This window comes from Notothenia rossii, assembly GCF_949606895.1.
Source record: "Notothenia rossii genome assembly, chromosome: 8".
NCBI classification, from domain to species: domain Eukaryota; kingdom Metazoa; phylum Chordata; class Actinopteri; order Perciformes; family Nototheniidae; genus Notothenia; species Notothenia rossii.
The window spans coordinates 42444465-42464702 of NC_136906.1; the positions used below are offsets into that span (position 1 = coordinate 42444465).

The 20238-nt window shown below is 47.7% G+C and overlaps 1 protein-coding gene across 1 annotated transcript in view; it reads right to left on the reverse strand.

Annotated features, from left to right (window-relative positions):
• The window catches only part of LOC307016200 (RNA binding protein fox-1 homolog 1-like), a gene marked incomplete at both ends in the record, with an annotated part of 169923 nt that overhangs the window by 105705 nt on the left and 43980 nt on the right, over nt 1-20238 (reverse strand). Inside the window, 1 exon segment of the mRNA XM_079645243.1 lies at nt 12169-12208. Within this exon segment, the coding sequence (XP_079501369.1) occupies nt 12169-12208 (40 nt within the window).

The window sequence follows — 20238 nt, forward strand, 5'->3', positions numbered from 1 at the left end:
ACGAACCGTCTGACTCAGGGGTCCCACCACAGGTTCCGTAGCGGGGTGGAAGTTCCACCTCCCCTCTTTGCCGCGGAATGCAAAACAAACACCTGTTTCTCTCATCCTCCACTGTGGCATAGCGGCCTTAGTCGGCTGTGGCATTCAGCAATTGGCCTTGCTCCGGGCACAGGACCCTACTTCATCAAACTACCTATTTGATCCTGCGTAACAACCACATATATGCTTGTCTGCAAAGACATTGATCGAATGGCAAACGTGACCCGCCATCGGAGGGCCTCCGCCGGCCCGGCCTCGTGCCGGTGCTCTGGCGGTCGGTTCCTCCGAACTGCGGGTTCGACTCTGATGGCCGGGAGGGACGAGGGAAACGTCGGGGGGGTCTGCTGGAGGCTCCGGGCACAGGACCCTACTTCATCAAACTACCTATTTGATCCTGCGTAACAACCACATATATGCTTGTCTGCAAAGACATTGATCGAATGGCAAACGTGACCCGCCATCGGAGGGCCTCCGCCGGCCCGGCCTCGTGCCGGTGCTCTGGCGGTCGGTTCCTCCGAACTGCGGGTTCGACTCTGATGGCCGGGAGGGACGGGGGAAACGTCGGGGGGGGTCTGCTGGAGGCTCCTGCTGGAGTCTTGCGTTCACTGGGACCTGGCTCGAAAAACTCGAAACCCTGACTCCAGTGCGGTGTTGCGGCCATGCGCCTCCGGGTACCAGACTCCCCTGCCTCCTCCGTGTTGCGTGGGCTGCGTGGGGGTAACCCTGCGTGTCCGTTACCCTGCGTGTCTCTTACCTCCCAGGCCGACCGATATGAAGCGTTTCCAAGACGAACCGTCTGACTCAGGGGTCCCACCACAGGTTCCGTAGCGGGGTGGAAGTTCCACCTCCCCTCTTTGCCGCGGAATGCAAAACAAACACCTGTTTCTCTCATCCTCCACTGTGGCATAGCGGCCTTAGTCGGCTGCGGCATTCAGCAATTGGCCTTGCTCCGGGCACAGGACCCTACTTCATCAAACTACCTATTTGATCCTGCGTAACAACCACATATATGCTTGTCTGCAAAGACATTGATCGAATGGCAAACGTGACCCGCCATCGGAGGGCCTCCGCCGGCCCGGCCTCGTGCCGGTGCTCTGGCGGTCGGTTCCTCCGAACTGCGGGTTCGACTCTGATGGCCGGGAGGGACGAGGGAAACGTCGGGGGGGTCTGCTGGAGGCTCCGGGCACAGGACCCTACTTCATCAAACTACCTATTTGATCCTGCGTAACAACCACATATATGCTTGTCTGCAAAGACATTGATCGAATGGCAAACGTGACCCGCCATCGGAGGGCCTCCGCCGGCCCGGCCTCGTGCCGGTGCTCTGGCGGTCGGTTCCTCCGAACTGCGGGTTCGACTCTGATGGCCGGGAGGGACGGGGGAAACGTCGGGGGGGTCTGCTGGAGGCTCCTGCTGGAGTCTTGCGTTCACTGGGACCTGGCTCGAAAAACTCGAAACCCTGACTCCAGTGCGGTGTTGCGGCCATGCGCCTCCGGGTACCAGACTCCCCTGCCTCCTCCGTGTTGCGTGGGCTGCGTGGGGGTAACCCTGCGTGTCCGTTACCCTGCGTGTCTCTTACCTCCCAGGCCGACCGATATGAAGCGTTTCCAAGACGAACCGTCTGACTCAGGGGTCCCACCACAGGTTCCGTAGCGGGGTGGAAGTTCCACCTCCCCTCTTTGCCGCGGAATGCAAAACAAACACCTGTTTCTCTCATCCTCCACTGTGGCATAGCGGCCTTAGTCGGCTGCGGCATTCAGCAATTGGCCTTGCTCCGGGCACAGGACCCTACTTCATCAAACTACCTATTTGATCCTGCGTAACAACCACATATATGCTTGTCTGCAAAGACATTGATCGAATGGCAAACGTGACCCGCCATCGGAAGGCCTCCGCCGGCCCGGCTTCGTGCCGGTGCTCTGGCGGTCGGTTCTTCCAAACTGCGGGTTTGACTCTGCTCCTGGGAGCACATATGCTTGTCTGCAAAGAGGGACATGCCTGGTCCCGCCCAGGTGTTCTTCTACGGCTAGTGTCCAGCCAGCTGCGGTATCATCAACTTTGACCCGCCATCGGAGGGCCTCCTCCCCGGGTCCAGCTTCCGGTGCTAGGCGGTCGGTTCCTCCAAACTGTGTGATTGACTCTGCTCCTGGGAGCACATATGCTTGTCTGCAAAGAGGGACATGCCTGGTCCCGCCCAGGTGTTCTTCTACGGCTAGTGTCCAGCCAGCTGCGGTATCATCAACTTTGACCCGCCATCGGAGGGCCTCCTCCCCGGGTCCAGCTTCCGGTGCTAGGCGGTCGGTTCCTCCAAACTGTGTGATTGACTCTGCTCCTGGGAGCACATATGCTTGTCTGCAAAGAGGGACATGCCTGGTCCCGCCCAGGTGTTCTTCTACGGCTAGTGTCCAGCCAGCTGCGGTATCATCAACTTTGACCCGCCATCGGAGGGCCTCCTCCCCGGGTCCAGCTTCCGGTGCTAGGCGGTCGGTTCCTCCAAACTGTGTGATTGACTCTGCTCCTGGGAGCACATATGCTTGTCTGCAAAGAGGGACATGCCTGGTCCCGCCCAGGTGTTCTTCTACGGCTAGTGTCCAGCCAGCTGCGGTATCATCAACTTTGACCCGCCATCGGAGGGCCTCCTCCCCGGGTCCAGCTTCCGGTGCTTGGCGGTCGGTTCATCCAAACTACGGGTAATCCTGGAGCGGACATAAACAAAGAATGATATTTTACAGGACATGATGGATATGTGTTTTTTCCAGGCTTTTTGGAAATAAACCAAATGTGATTTTGCAGTGCATGATATAGCTCATTTTACCCATGTGATGTTGTGCAGTACATTACTGAGCTCATTTAACGATATTGGTCTACCAGGTGAAGTGGGATGCTGCCATTTCCCAACTGGTCTCCGGAGGAATATAAGGAGAGTTGACAGGGGACTCTGCCCAGTGCTCATGAACCAAATGAGGGGTGTGTTAGAGGGGAAATGCTCTGGCTGTTTCTGCAGCCTCTGCATCTACCTTCTCTCCCCACCCCGATACCAGCGCGTGCCTGCTGTAAAAGGCAGGTGCACGGGCTCTCACTTCCACTAACTCTGAGCCTGGCTCCCGAGCAGCACGTTCTCCCCGGCAGTCCGCCAGCAGATGAAAAACACCCACCTCTCCGCCTCTTCCGAGGGACGAGGGAACCGCGCGGGGGGGTCTGCTGGAGGTTCCTGCCGGGTGCTCCGTACTGCGTTTCACCGGGACCTGGCTCGAAAAACTCGGAACTCTGACTCCAGTGCGGTGTGGCGGTCTCGCCCTGGCCGTCCACCGTGCGCCTCCGGGTACCTGACTCCCCTGCCTCCTCCGGGGGCAGGTGCGAGGGGTTCAATGCCTCCTCCCCCCGCTGCGGCGAAAGCCGGAGCGGGACGGAGCGCCCGGAGGTACTGTTACCCCCACGTTTTGTACCCAAAACTGTCTTGTGAGTTCGTGGCAGAACCATGAAACAAAAAACAATCAATGTATCGGACCCATCGCCAGTCGCGTTGGTGCGGAGGTGGGACCATTTTAACCAGGTGGTAACCCAAGTCCTCCCCTTGGTCCGTGTTCCCTGCATTGAAGCATCGGACCCATGGTTGCAATCAGCAGTTGGCTAACGCATATAAACGGAGAAACAGAAAACCATTTAAATATAATTCATTGTGTGTGTTTTTGGAAGGATGTTGACCGAATGCCCGGTGTGCAGCCTCCGCTATCTGGCTTTGAATAAGCACCTTAAGCACAAACATGCAGTGCGGAACCTGGATGAAAGAGGCATCATTCTTAAAATGGCCAGTGGTAGAATAAATGTTCGGACCAAACCCTGTCCCATCACAGGGTGTTCGTATGCTGGGAGGAAACTACACCGTCATGTAACTCGTGACCACCCTGAGTTCTCCCGAGATGAGGCACATCAGGTCATGGCAAGGCTGAAGCATAGTGTGGCCCTGCAGTTGCTCCATGACCTCCGAGAGACTAATCCCATCATTGGAATGGCTACATCATTGGATATAGACAATGAGGAGGAATACCCGGTGCACCCTCCACCCTTCTCCCCACATACCGAGTGTGACGAAGAGGACTGCATGCAGGTGAGGCTGGACAATGTGGCATTGAGGGCTCAGAAGGATGCCCTCATTGATGAGGTGAAGACCCTGCGCTCCAGGCTAAAACAGGGTCTAAAACCCAGGAAGCAGAATGCCACTGCTGCTCTGCTTGAGGAAGACGAAGAATGTATACGATTTAAGGGCGTAGCAATCCCAAGTACCCCCGACATGAACTCAGTAGCCTCCGGCAGCAATACCCCTCTCAAGACCCCGGTGAAGACTGTCATGCGGTCCATAGAAGCCTCTGCGAGTGAGACCCCCCTCAAGTCTGTGATGCGGTCCCCAGAAGCCTCCGGAAGCAAGACCCCGGTGAAGACTGTCATGCGGTCCGACAAAGCCTCCGGTAGTGAGACCCCGGTGAACACTGTCATGCGGTCCCCAGAAGCCTCCGGAAGCAAGACCCCGGTGAAGACTGTCATGCGGTCCAACAAAGCCTCCGGTAGAGAGACCCCTCTCAAGTCTGTGATGCGGTCCCCAGAAGCCTCCGGAAGCAAGACCCCAGTGAAGACTGTCATGTGGTCCCCAGAAGCCTCCGGTAGTGAGACCCCAGTGAAGACTGTCATGCGGTCCATAGAAGCCTCTGCGAGTGAGATCCCTCTCAAGTCTGTGATGCGGTCCCCAGAAGCCTCCGGAAGCAAGACCCCGATGCAGACTGTCATGCGGTCCGTAGAAGCCTCCTGTAGTGAGACCCCTGTATGCCAGAAGACCCGTGCGTCTGTCTCCAATAAGCTGAAAGCTAATCTGGCTAAGGACTGGCCCTCTTCCCAAAATCAATGGTGCACTGGGAAGGGACTGCGGAATACCATGCGTGAAATCACGTTGCCTAAAAGCATGGAGACGTACATTCAGACATACAGAGGTCATTGTGAGGGTCTTGCACCGACAGTAAAACGGAAAGAGAATTGTATGTCCAATGTCAGCCGGATAAAGAACTTCATAGTATTCATGGCCCATGGTTTTGACCGGCTGTCAGACTGGCTGTTTCTAAAAGACACAAAGAGGGTCCGTGGCTGGAGCAAGTATATTTCAGAGTCGGGCCGGACAGTCACAACATCGCTGTTGTTCCTGAAGACTGTGAACCATTTCCTGAGGTACTTGTCTGCATCAAAGCTCCGGGGGTGCAGGCTCACCCAGTCTGATATGACCCACATCATCAGAGAGGTGAAAGCCAACATTAACGATTTGAAAAAGTCTGTCACTCTCCACCAGTTTAAGGTGAAGAGGGACAAGCTGGATCGTCTGCCGAGCCAGGCGGAGCTTCTCGCCGCCATGGCGGCCGCTGAGAAGCGCATCCCTGATCTCCTTGACCTGATGGCTAGCAATCCGACCACAATCACCCAGTACCTGCTATATGGCTATCTAACCCTCCATTGGAGCCTCCTGTATGGCCACCGTCCGGGTGTGTATGCAAACATGACCAACACGGAGGTCTTTGAGGCGGACAGAAGGGGCACTGCTGAGGGCTACATCATCCACGTGCAGGATCACAAGACTGCCAAGACATTTGGTGAAGCACAGCTGGTGCTTACAATAAAGGAGTTTAGCTGGGTCATGCGGTGGATGGGGATAAAAGAGGGCTTGTCGGGTCCTCAGAATGAATTCTTCCTTTTCACATCGGGGAAGCAGGCTTCCAAGAACCTGAACGCTCACTTGAAGAGGGCTTGGGCTGATGCTGGGCTAGAAACAGCCGTCACCTTCACCATCTTGCGCACTGCCCTGGCTGACAATATCAAGCATCACCAAGATCCAGAAAGCAGGTCGATTCTGGCTAGGTTTATGTGCCACGACGTAAGCACTGCAGACCGGTTCTACGCGAATACGCCTGGAATAAAGGAGGCATTGAAGATCCGCTCCATGTTCAGGGCGGCGGCAGCAGCTGCAGCAGCATCATCATCAGAAGGAGGTCTACCACCGTCAGCTACCTCCGAAGAGGATTCAGGGGCGGAGAGCAGCGATACCTCTTCTTCAGGACCGATTGGTACTCCTGATGAGGGGAAAGGGGCCGTGGACTCAACCTTTTTTCCCCGGTGCACTGTACAAGTTAGACGGCTAATATGGCCCCAAGGCCCCTGTTAATCATGTTGTTATTTATGTTTATTTTGTATACTGTTTTTGTAAAATTGGTGTGATAATTAAATAAAAAATAAAAAAAAAAATTAGTATAACCTTGAAGGTTCCCAGGGGCAAATACAGTGCCTGTCATTTTGCAGGATATAATTTAACATGTAACCTCTCCTGGAAATGGACATACTCTGTGCATTTCCAGGAGAGGTTCCATGTTAAATTATATCCTGCAATATCCTCCAAAGAAGGGGTGGTAGTGTCATGAATAAGGCCGAATATGTATGCCGATGTGCGGACGGTAAAGCACCGCAAAATCCACCCCTTTAGGGTAACCAGGGGCATGAAGTTCTGTAGGGTGTGAACATCTGGGTTTAGTCCGAGTGAGGAGTGCTCGAGCGTGGGAGGATGTGTAAGGCAGAGGAGGGTAACAAAAGGTGTGTGCAGGAGCAGGGAGAAAAGAGAAAATAAAAAGACTCAAAGTGTTCCACCTTCCAGCAGCAGCAGCAGCGGGCCCGCTCTGTCCGTGGTGCTGAACACCTGCCTGTCTATGTGGAGTACAAAAACAAACAAAGACAAACACCTTTAAGGTCACCAGGGGCGTGAGGTTCTGGTTCTGGCGGTGTGCATGGAGGGGTTTAGTCCGAGTGAGGAGTGCTCGAGCGTGGGAGGATGTGTAAGGCAGAGGAGGGGAACAAAAAAAAACGAATACAAATAAGTTAAAGTGTGAACCTCCAGCAGGGCAGGTGCTGCTGCTGCTGCTGCTGCTGCTGCTGCTGCTGCTGCTGCTGCTGCTGCTGCTGCTGCTGCTGCTGCTGTGAAGGAGGACGAATATTGATGCTTGTGTTCGGACGGTAAAGCACCGCAAAATCCACCCCCCCTTAAAGGTGACCAGGGGCATGAGATTCTGCAGGGTGTGAACATCTGGGTTTAGTCCGTGGGGGAGTGCTTAAGTCCGGGGGCCCGGGGTCTCACGGTGCACGAGGTTATGGAAGTGCAGCAGGGCAGGTGCTGCTGCTGCTGCTGCTGCTGCTGCTGCTGCTGCTGCTGCTGCTGCTGCTGTGAAGGAGGACGAATATTGATGCTTGTGTTCGGACGGTAAAGCACCGCAAAATCCACCCCCCCTTAAAGGTGACCAGGGGCATGAGATTCTGCAGGGTGTGAACATCTGGGTTTAGTCCGTGGGGGAGTGCTTAAGTCCGGGGGCCCGGGGTCTCACGGTGCACGAGGTTATGGAAGTGCCACTGTTGCCGGAGGTCCTTAGTCCGTCCTTTGGGGCTCTGTCAGGGGCTACAGAGAGGTGGTTTTCCCGGTCCCTCTCCTGGAGGTATGAAATAACCTGAGCTCCATGTGAGGGAGCCGTGCTGGAGCTGCTTAGTCCGTCCTTTGGTGGTCTTTGAGGGGCTAATGAGAGGTGTTTTCCCCGGTCTATTTGATGGAAGTCTGACACGAGCAGAGTGTGCATGCTTTGAAACTAATCCACCCACACTTAGCATGCTATTTTAGGGTATAAATCGTACCTTGTCACCATGTACTGTGCTCCCTGGGACGACGCGCCCTCCTGTGGGGACACATGAGAACTGCACTCAAATCACTTTGTGCTTTTTAAACAGTTTAACATATTTTTTTCCACATTTAAAAAACGCTTTCTGCCCTGGAAATCATTTCTAATCATTATTACCGTTATGGAGGGGCTGCAGGAACACTTTCCCCGCCTTGCAAACATTTATTCCTGGTTCAAATAATCAATTTGTTCCGCCTGCTTTGCGTCAGCACCTCTGCGGCTGTCGGATTAACACAGATGAATGCACTTTTAACACTCACGCAGCCAGAATTCCTGCTCTTTTCCTGGGTTACAAAGTGAGGTGACGCAGCCTGTCCTCTGAGTCTCCCCGCCTCTCATAGACTTATTTCTGGGTAAAAAAAGCCATGTGCTCCGCCCCCTGGATCTCTGCATGTGTGTGTGTGCCTGTGAGTCTGTGGCTACTGTCCACATGCCCGCATTAGGAGGCACTATTTTCGGATACATTTTCTCATTTTCACCACTTTTCATGTTTTTATTATGTATATTGTTATATTATTATTATTATTATTATTGTATATATGTATACTGTGTATACTGTTTTTGTAAAAATCATGTGATTATTAAATAAATAATAAAACATGAATATAACCTTGAAGTTTCCCAGGGGCAAATACAGTGCCAGGTGTCAGACTATTTAAACAATGTTTACCCAGGATTCCGACACCTTCCCTGGCTTGTAAAATGCGGTGATGCGCCCTGGAGGTATCAGAGTATTTTAAACAACTTTTCCCCGCCTTTCAAACACTTTTTCCTGGCTTATAGCCTGTCATTTTGCAGGATATAATTTAACATGGAACCTCTCCCAGGGGCAAATACAGTGCCAGGTGTCAGACTATTTAAACAATGTTTACCCAGGATTCCGACACCTTCCCTGGCTTGTAAAATGCGGTGATGCGCCCTGGAGGTATCAGAGTATTTTAAACAACTTTTCCCCGCCTTTCAAACACTTTTTCCTGGCTTATAGCCTGTCATTTTGCAGGATATAATTTAACATGGAACCTCTCCCAGGGGCAAATACAGTGCCAGGTGTCAGACTATTTAAACAATGTTTACCCAGGATTCCGACACCTTCCCTGGCTTGTAAAATGCGGTGATGCGCCCTGGAGGTATCAGAGTATTTTAAACAACTTTTCCCCGCCTTTCAAACACTTTTTCCTGGCTTATAGCCTGTCATTTTGCAGGATATAATTTAACATGGAACCTCTCCCAGGGGCAAATACAGTGCCAGGTGTCAGACTATTTAAACAATGTTTACCCAGGATTCCGACACCTTCCCTGGCTTGTAAAATGCGGTGATGCGCCCTGGAGGTATCAGAGTATTTTAAACAACTTTTCCCCGCCTTTCAAACACTTTTTCCTGGCTTATAGCCTGTCATTTTGCAGGATATAATTTAACATGGAACCTCTCCCAGGGGCAAATACAGTGCCAGGTGTCAGACTATTTAAACAATGTTTACCCAGGATTCCGACACCTTCCCTGGCTTGTAAAATGCGGTGATGCGCCCTGGAGGTATCAGAGTATTTTAAACAACTTTTCCCCGCCTTTCAAACACTTTTTCCTGGCTTATAGCCTGTCATTTTGCAGGATATAATTTAACATGGAACCTCTCCCAGGGGCAAATACAGTGCCAGGTGTCAGACTATTTAAACAATGTTTACCCAGGATTCCGACACCTTCCCTGGCTTGTAAAATGCGGTGATGCGCCCTGGAGGTATCAGAGTATTTTAAACAACTTTTCCCCGCCTTTCAAACACTTTTTCCTGGCTTATAGCCTGTCATTTTGCAGGATATAATTTAACATGGAACCTCTCCCAGGGGCAAATACAGTGCCAGGTGTCAGACTATTTAAACAATGTTTACCCAGGATTCCGACACCTTCCCTGGCTTGTAAAATGCGGTGATGCGCCCTGGAGGTATCAGAGTATTTTAAACAACTTTTCCCCGCCTTTCAAACACTTTTTCCTGGCTTATAGCCTGTCATTTTGCAGGATATAATTTAACATGGAACCTCTCCTGGAAATGGACATACTCTGCGCATTTCCAGGAGAGGTTCCATGTTAAATGATATCCTGCAAAATGACAGGCAACAACTCTCTTCCAGACGTTTAAAAACACTTTTCCGACTATTTTAAACAACTTTTCCCCGCCTTTCAAACACTTTTTCCTGGCTTATAGCCTGTCATTTTTCAGGATATAATTTAACATGGAACCTCTCCTGGAAATGGACATACTCTGCGCATTCCCAGGAGAGGTTCCATGTTAAATGATATCCTGCAAAATGACAGGCAACAACTCTCTTCCAGACGTTTAAAAACACTTTTCCGACTATTTTAAACAACTTTTCCCCGCCTTTCAAACACTTTTTCCTGGCTTATAGCCTGTCATTTTGCAGGATATAATTTAACATGGAACCTCTCCTGGAAATGGACATATTCTGTGCATTTCCAGGAGAGGTTACATGTTAAATGATATCCTGCAAAATGACAGGCTACAACTCTCTTCCAGACGTTTAAAAACACTTTCCCCGACCATTTAAACATTATTTATGGCTTGTAAAGTGCGGTGATGAGCCCTGACAGTATCAGACTATTTAAAGGGTTACCAGGAGCATGAGAATATCCTCCACAGAAGGGGTGGTGGTGCCGTGAATAAGGCCGAATATGGATACCGATGTGCCGACGGTAAAGCACCGCAAAATCCACCCCCTTTAGGTTAACCAGGGGCATGGAGTTCTGTAGGGTGTGAACATCTGGGTTTAGTCCGTGGGGGAGTGCTTAAGTCCGGGAGTCCGGGGACTCACGGTGTGCAAGGTTATGGAGGTGCCCATGTCAGGGACACATGCTGGAGGTCTGTGGTCCGTCCTTTGGGGGTCTTGGAGGGGCCACAGAGAGGAGATTTCCCCGGTCTCTGTCCTGGATGAGTGAAATAAACAGAGTCTCCATGTCAGGGACACATGCTGGAGGTCTCTCTCCCGAGAGTGGACGTCCATTGCCTGTAAATTGGTCTAACATTAGGTCTGTCACTTTGGCTAACCGCACCACTGTCTGTCGTCTCCCGCAAGTGGACATCCATTGTCACTTTGGCTAACCGCACCACTGTCTGTCGTCTCCCGCAAGTGGACATCCATTGCGCCTAAATAAGGTTAGGGTTAGGGTTTAACCCTAGGGTTTTCGGACCCCCCCAGACCCCCCCAATAAAGCAAAACTGCACGTTTCAGGGTGGCCTTTTATTGTGGGCAGCCTAAGGCACACCTGTGCAATAATCATGCTGTCTAATCAGCATCTTGATATGCCACACCTGTGAGGTGGGATGGATTATCTCGGCAAAGGAGAAGTGCTCACTATCACAGATTTTTTCAGATTTGTGAACAATATTTGAGATAAATGGTTATTTTGTGTATATAGAACATGTTTTAGATCTTTGAGTTCATCTCATGAAAAATGGGAGCAAAAACAAAAGTGTTGCATTTATATTTTTGTTCAGTGTATGCAAATCCTGTTTAATATTATAAAAAGAGACGCAGCCTATTTTTCTATAATAAATATATATAGCAATAATACATTATCATATTTATTTATGTATTTTATTTTGTTGTATAGCTGTGCAAAAAGCTGCTCTTAGTTTACTTTTGAATGCCTTACTCACTCTAGTCTAGACTAACATCATGAGTGAATGGCTTGGAATATCTGATAATAGAGCCTGCACGTTGTGTTTATTTGTAATTGTTGAATAAAGAATACTGTAGATTTTGGATCAAGTTGTACCATCATGAATTAAAATGTCATCAATGTATGAGATTCCTAAATAATCCTTTCGTCAAATCCCCTTTCTCCACATGTGATGGGAATATAGTGGTGCAGGAATGACTCCTAAAAACAGGAAATGAGCGTTTTCCAGCTTTCAGTTCACTCGTCTCGAAGTCAACTTTTGTTTTTGGAACTCTGAAATAACATCATCGCTCCCAACATTAGCTGCCTTTAGCTTATTTGTCTGACATTAGCTTTTTACCTGATTCGTTTCGATTTTGAAAATCAATAAGTGGTGTTAACATGTGGAGATAATCCTGCTGAACAGAACCTCTGTCTGCAACATTCCAAAATCTGATTGAGGAATCCTATTGCGTTCAGCTGGGTAAGCCCTTGTGATGTTCACTTCTGGATCATTCTGAATATGTTACCACTCTGTTGCATTGTGTGTTTTTGCAGTAGTCAAAATAAATAAATAAATATTAATCTCTCTGAATATTCTGCAGTGTTTTTTTGTATTTGTTTGTATTATTTTGCATGTGCGTAGAAACAGGCCAGAAACCACAGAGATGGCGATGTAGCATGCAATGTCATACCAATAAATAATACTTACATAAATATCTGCACCATAAAATCCATCCTGGTAAACAACACTGCAGAGGATGCAAACACAAACAAACAGACAAACAAACACACAATAAAACAAAAATATCCATATTAGTGCATGTTGACATGCAGCGACTGGGCTAGCTTTCAGACAACCCAAATCTCCACAATCCAAAGTAATCAAACCAAAAACAGTATAGAGGTAAAAGGGAATACATCAGGCAGCCTCTGATGGCTGGGTAAGGAGGCTTGGGGGGGGGACAAAAACATCCTGAAGGTCTTATTCACGGATATATCATACATGGAGTCCAATCAGCATGCATCGGATTTAGAGTTGTGTATCTGAAGATTTATTATACATATAAAAAAGTATTTAGGGTTATATATTTATTCCAAATGCAAGATTTTACACTCTTTTTTTATGAACAATTAAAGGCCACAGTGCCCTCACTCTCAGTTTCTAAAAAAGTTCAAACTCCAGATAAAAACAGCAAATTGAGGCATTAAGATCTTCTTTCAGACCCTAGGTGTTCCTATGCTGTGTGTAAACGTGGACACTTCTCCAGCACAGTGTCTCGTCTCACACTGTGAAAACGTGCAGTGCTTTAAGCCCTGAGCCTGTTTTCCAGGTCTCAGCCTCGAAAAGGACATTCCCAGAACAAATGACCATAACTTCACTTCTAAAAGGGGTAAATGAATAATCTTTGTTCTCTGTTTATAGTTTTGTAGGTTTGGGTGTTTTTGCTGTTTTCCATGTCATGTTTTCCTTTGGGTCATTGTCTTGTCATTAGTTTCCCTGGTGTGTCTAATTGTCTGATTATGTTCACCTGGACCCCTGTGTTTTCTCCTCCCTCCTCACCTGTGTCTTGTTGTGTGATTAGTCTTGTGTGTATTTAAGTTCTGTATTTTCTGTCTGTCTTGGTCGTTTGCCTTGTTCCCTGACTAGTTCTGCGGTGAGTGTTCTGTTTTGTCATTGTATATAGGCTATATATATATATATATATATCATAGCCTTGAAATAAAGGCATTTTCAGTTTATATCTGCATTTGGGTCCTGCTTGTTTCACAAACAGTGACAGTACGAACCGATCAAGAAATGGGCCCAGTAGATCCGTTCGAGTTGGAATTATTACATTTTTCCTTCTTTTTGGCTAACTGCTCGGATAGATGGAAGAGAGCACCCGGAGTTCAGCAGCGGGAGGCTGTGTTGTCGGAGGCGCGCCAGATGGCTAGAGAGAAACCAGGTATGGTGAAGTTCTTACCTGGCTGGATTTCAAAGATCCTCCCTGTGTGTGATTCCCGGTCTGCTAGCCCCAGGCATGCTAGCTCCCGGCCTCCCAATTCCCAACCTGGCACCATACGCCTCGGTGGGTTCCGTCTGCAGTCAACCCATGCTTCTGCCCCAGTTCCTGCTCCTGTCCAGGAGTCATATTCTGGAACTCGTCTGGCTTATGGAGGTCCACGGAGTATTCAGGCGGCTGCTAAGAGGAGGAGTCGCAAGGCCAAGCTAGCAGCTCAAGCCTCAAGAGCCATAGTTCCAGCCCCAGAACAGGCCCCAGCAGCTGTGGCTCCGTGCTCCAGTGCCGGGCCATGCAGCTTTGCTTCCATACTACATTACCTGGCTTACACAGCCAGGGTCCAGGCTTCCGCCCAGCAGCCAGGGTTCCGGCTCCAGAACCGGACCTTACAGCCAAGTTTCCGGCCCCAGAACCGGCCCTTACAGCCATGTTGCCGGGTCCAGAACCGAACCTTACAGCCATGTTTCCGGGTCCAGTGCCGGCCCACACAGCCATGTTTCCGGCTCAAGAACCGGCCCACACAGCCATGTTTCCGGCTCCAGAGCCGGACCTTACAGCCATGTTTCCGGCTCAAGAACCGGCCCACACAGCCATGTTTCCGGCTCCAGAGCCGGACCTTACAGCCATGTTTCCGGCTCCAGAACCGGACCTTACAGCCATGGTCCCGGCTTCAGTGCCGGCTCCAGTAACCATGGTCCCGAATCCGGCTCCTCGTCACCTGCTGACTCATCGGCCGATACCAGCTCCTCGAGTCCTGTCGGCGTACCGGCCGACTCCAGCACCTCGTCTCCTGTGGGCTGTCCGTCCGACGCCAGCTCCCCATGTCCTGTCGGCATACCGGCCGACTCCAGCACCTCGTCTCCGGTTGGCTGTCCGTCCGACGCCAGCTCCCCGAGTCCTGTCGGCATACCGGCCGACTCCAGCACCTCGTCTCCGGTTGGCTGTCCGTCCGACGCCAGCTCCCCGAGTCCTGTCGGCATACCGGCCGACTCCAGCACCTTGTCTCCTGTTAGCTGTTTGTCCGACGCCAGCTCCCCGTGTTCTGTTGGCGAACCAACCCACTCAAGTGTCGTTGGAGGTCCCGCAGACTGCCTTTCTGCCCGGGGTCCTGCCAACCCCATGTCCTGAACCGTTGGAGGTCCCGCAGACTGCTCTTCTGCCGAGGGTCCTGCCAACCCCATGTCCTGTGCCGTTGGAGGTCCCGCAGACTGCTATTCTGCCGGGGGTCCTGCCAACCCCATGTCCTGAGCCGTCCTCCAGACCCCCTCCACCCACCCTGATGGACTTTTGTTTTTTTGGGACGTCTGGAATCCGTCCCTTGAGGGGGGGGTTATGTCACGATTCTCATGTTATGTTACGTTTATAGTTTTGTAGGTTTGGGTGTTTTTGCTGTTTTCCATGTCATGTTTTCCTTTGGGTTATTGTCTTGTCATTAGTTTCCCTGGTGTGTCTAATTGTCTGATTATGTTCACCTGGGCCCCTGTGTTTTCTCCTCCCTCCTCACCTGTGTCTTGTTGTGTGTTTAGTCTTGTGTGTATTTAAGTTCTGGGTTTTCTGTCTGTCTTGGTCGGTTCGTCTTGTTCCCTGACTAGTTCTGTGGTGAGTGTTCTGTTTTGTCATTATGTATATATATATATCATAGCCTTGAAATAAAGGAATGTTCAGTTTATATCTGCATTTGGGTCCTGCTGGTTTCACAAACCGTGAATGTTCTCAAAGCAGTGATAAACCTGTGAGTTGGATGGAAAAGTCAGAATCAATATAGATGTTTTTTATTTTAAAGTAAATTCAGATTGAACATAGTAAACATTTTTTAATTATAGTGTCCGTCCAAAATAAAAACATTATTTATTAGTGAAAACCACCCTTGAATGATGGGATCGGAGACTAAGGGTTCACACCTGCCTTGTATAGTCCGGTTGAATCGAACCCTGGTGCGTTTAGCCGCTTGGTGCGGTTAATTTGGGTCGGTGTGAACACAATCCGAGACCTTAAGTGAACTAAACAACCGGACTCTGGTCCGCTAAAATAGGTGGTCTCGGGAGCGCTTGCTTGCGAACTCTGGAGCGGTTCATTGCTGGTGTGAACGCAGTCTGCAACAAAACATAGGAAGCGTAGTATTTACGTATCACAAGAACGCAGATATCTTCAAAATCTTTAGCGAAAGAGTCTTTCAAGACTGTTTAGTTAAAGAGTGAAGCAGAATGAAGTGTTGAACAGCGTCGTGTAAAGTAAAAATTCTCCGTCAGCTACATAAAAGTAAGAACACCTATCGTCGGTGAAACGCCCCTCCTGACTGCAGAATGTCTCTCATATGTGTTATAAGTAAGGGATAATGTGCAGCGACGCGGTCATTATGGGGAAAAGAACACCGGCAGGCTGATGAGGAGCCCGACGCGAAGAGACTTGGTCCCCATAATGACCAATTCGCTGCACATTATCCCGCTTATTACATGGCCACATTCTCAACAAAGTAACGTTATGACTCCCAATATTAATTGAAATGATGGATTACCAGTAATTTTTTCAAAGTGACACAGACACATTGGATTAACCTTCAGCCACGTTTTTCTCGTTTTTATTGCCATTGAAGACCACTTTTGATCAGAATAACAGCTAAGGTAAGAATATCTCAGTTTTTGCTACCTAAAGCTGTGTGTTGTCTGTGTTTGCTTCCCATGTCGCTCAGTGATGATACTAATACCTCTAGAATCTGTGGAATCTCAGCTTTCTATATATATCTTGTTTGTGCAGATCCGATAAGTAATAAAGTATGTATACCTAGAGTTCTGTGCTAAGTGCGGTAGCATTTTTTCGCTCAGGTCAAATTTAGATGCTTCTTGTGAGACTTGTGTTTTGTTTCGGTATAAATCGTTCATATCGTCACTTAGCTGAGTTTATTCCCGTTAAATGAGTGACACATTCATAGTTTATTAAATGTTAAGAAGCCCTGAGACACAGTTTCGTGAAAAAAAAAAGCCTGTGGCCCCTGCTGGCGGGGGCTATGGGGCTTCACAGGTTACATTTGGACTATGTAGAGTTGTCTTAAATCACACACAGCTGCTGTGCCCTCAGCAGAGCGGCTACATAGCCAAGATGGAGATTGTTAAGTGTGAGAAGTTTAATGTTTGGATGCAATTATGTGCTTAAAATAGGGTGACCAGTTTTCCCACTTTGTGAGGGACTGCACAGGATTTTAATCATTTGTCCCACACATTTAGCCGATGTCCCGCGTTGCATTGACAGTCGCCCTTCTATAACTTGACTTTTATTCAAGGCTGTTTAGAAAACAAGAGAGCTTAGCTATGTGGACATTTTTACGGACAATAGTTTGTTTGAAAAAAACTCCATTCAAACTCCATATTGAATTACTTCACTTGCATAGTTTGTGCAAATAATTAACCCATAGTAAAGCATTGTTAGTAACATTTAAAGCTAATAGTTTAAATAGAAAATGTTTATTTTTAAGAGAAGGATAGACATTATATTTAAATCTACCTCTTCTATGTCCCGCATTGTCCCGCAATAAAGTACTCTTTGTCCCACATGTTGTTGGTACCTGGTCGCCAGAGCTTAAAATAGCAAGTGTAAGAGACACAGCATCACACTCACCATGCTCTAACAACTGCAGACAAAGTCTCATAACGATGGATACGTAACTGACCTTCATTTGTATAGTCATTATAACAACAAGAACACATATCAATGGGACATACTGTGTGTTTCTTCATCCTTGTGTCCTAATATATGCAGTAGGATCACTTGTTTCATGGTGTGTGTGTGTGTGTGTGTGTGTGTGTGTGGCCTCCATTAGCACGAGCTGCTGTCAGCCCTGCACCGTGATGGATCTGTGTTTAACAAGAAGAGCTTCTCAGAGGAACAAACAAAACAAATTAAAATAGACTGCTTTCATTCATAATCAATAACTTCTCAAATGTCAAGGTGTCCAACAGAGCCGCTTCCTCCTTAAAATGTTTTCTGTGAGCTGCAGCAGCTACAGCACATATTGGCTTGTTGGCACACACACACACACACACACACACACACACACACACTTGGTTTCCTAGCTGTGCCACTCGAGACAGTTTAATAAAAAAACATAATGTTCCACATTAATAATTCACCGCCGGCTGCCACCGTGGTAATTAAGGTGTGCAGCGGTGCTAATGAAAGTGCAATCTGTAGCACATATCTCTTTATCAAGACCATGCGTTCACCAAACACCTCGTCCTGTGTGACGGAGAACTAGCTCTTCTTCCTTCAACACAAAGCTTTTAGAAAGCTTTTTCTTATTTTTTCAGAAGCACCAGCACATCTGTTTGAATGTATCTGTGTTGGATGGAGGGTGTTAGGTCTTGGGTGATTTCCATGTCTAGACTACTAAATAATATATCAACATTTTTCAAATAGCCTTGAATTGAAAAGCAGGTGTTCATTTGCTGCAGGTTCACATAGAAGAAATAATTCTAAGTTATATACATTCATATTTCACTAAAAGGCTTTAGTTGTTAATGATTCATTCAGTAGAGTGTATAGTGTTTCCCCTAGAATGGAGTCATAGCAGCGGTGCTAAGGCACGTGGGCCCAGCATAATGTGAGCGCGGAGCGCGTGGAATTTTTTAGTGCGTGCGAAGTGCGCCCCGCCAATTTGTTTCTATGTGTCAGCACAAGAAAGGCTCTTGAGGCCTAGTACCAGGGCCGGTTCTAGACAATTTGCTGCCCTAGGTGAGATTTTAGGCGATATCTTATGTGTAAAGAATAAATGAAACATTTCTACAAAAGACAAATACACTGCAGAAACTTATTGACATAGTTAATAGACATAAAAATGGCTTCAAATGTATTCAGTATTGTATGAACATGTTTGAATTGGGGGGTGGACGTCACATCCTTTAGGGGGGTCCGGGGGTTATGTAAAATGCTTCAATATGGTGCACTTTGAGCACACAATTACTAGAGACCTGATCTAGGGGGCACAACTCTAAAACGCCCATATGAAAAAGATTGGTTTACATTTTAATAATCAAATAAGTATGTGAACATAACCAATAATTACCATAGCCAATAACAAATACATGTAGCTTATTTTATTTTTGTTGTTCATTCATATCTTATTTTACCTAGTTAACATTTATTTATTTATGCACATTTTTGTATCTCTCCAACTTGAAACGATATTTTTGGTTTACTGTCCTATAGTATACATTGGAATGATTTCAAACCTGTTTTTATTTATGCTAATAATTATAAAGGAGTCCCTTGGAAATATGTGTTTACATAATTTGTGGTCAAAGCGTTTGAGACCCACTGAGATAACTTAGACTAAAATTAACTATCTAAATACTCAGAGAGTCCTTAACCTCACTGAGCCTCTCAGTCTGACAGGAGAGCTCTCCTCCACCCTGGTTGTAGAAACATCTACTTCTTATATCCGTTAGCGCAGCTAGCACCATATTCTAATAACATCAGCGCCGGTACCGGTGCACCCTCTCCCTTGCTCGCTCTCTCGCTACCACGCTACCACTTTGGCTGTGAGCTGCGGGCGCCTGATAAGCCAACATCCCCCACTTTCATCACTTACAGCGCCCACCGTACAGGGCAAATTAAAAGTGTAACCGGGGTGAAAAGGGTGTTACATTTACTTAATTATGAATGTTTTTACATCAAGGCCGAACATTTGGATGAGCACCAACGGTCAAAAATGTTTTTCCCTCCCAGAGCTACCAGCGCAGCGCCCCCCAGATCTGGCGCCCTAGGCGACCGCCTGTTTCGCCTATGCCAGTAATACAAATACTACAAATCCACATAAAAAACAATAAAAAATGAAAAAGGGTTCACCACTTATTATTATTTTAAGAAAAAAATATAAAAAAATATATATATTTTTCTTTTTTTTTTGGGTACCTGGCTGGCACCCCCTAGCAGCGGCGCTCATATTTCAGCAGCGGCGCTGCGCCGCCACTATTCGTATATAGGGGAAACACTGAGTGTATATTCACACTGCACCAAGTAACAGTTAAACAAGAGTCATTTCATACTGAGCACTCACTATTTGTTTTAAATATTAGGATTAATTACTAAATAATCTCAGAGTGTCCCACTCATTTTTAGTTGTATTGTTTTTCACAATCAGGGATTTTAAAATATGATACATGATATAATCCCTCCCTTCACTGAAAGGAATGGGGAAAAAAATATAATATACATTATTGATTTTATTTATTTGTTTATCTCTGTTTGTGTTGGCCACTATTATACGAAGATATAAGCTGTCAGTCGATTAACATATTTAATCGCGATTATTTGCATGATGTCCATAGTTAATCGCGATTAATCACAAATGAATCACACTTTTTATCTGTTCTAAATGTACCTTAGAGGAATATTTTTCAAGTTTCTAATACTCTTATCAACATATGAGTGGACAAATATGCTTTATGCAAATGTTTGTTTATTATCATTTGATCAATGACAAATATTCTCATGAATATTCTCAATACAACAACCTGGAACCTCTCTCTCTCTCTCTCTCTCTTACGGCCCGTCTACACTACAAGCATCGAAAAATGCTTTCAATGCTTCGCCCATTCACTCGATTGGGGTGACGTAGAAGATTTTTAATCTTCACCGAACTGCATTGTGGGGAGCATGGCATGGCTTTGCAAGCATCACAAGGATCTATTGGCATGTTCAACTTTTGAGGCTCGATGCTTGGCATCAGCCAATCAAATCCTGTTTATGCAATTCCCGCCAGTACAAGCGCTAGCCAATCAAACCGC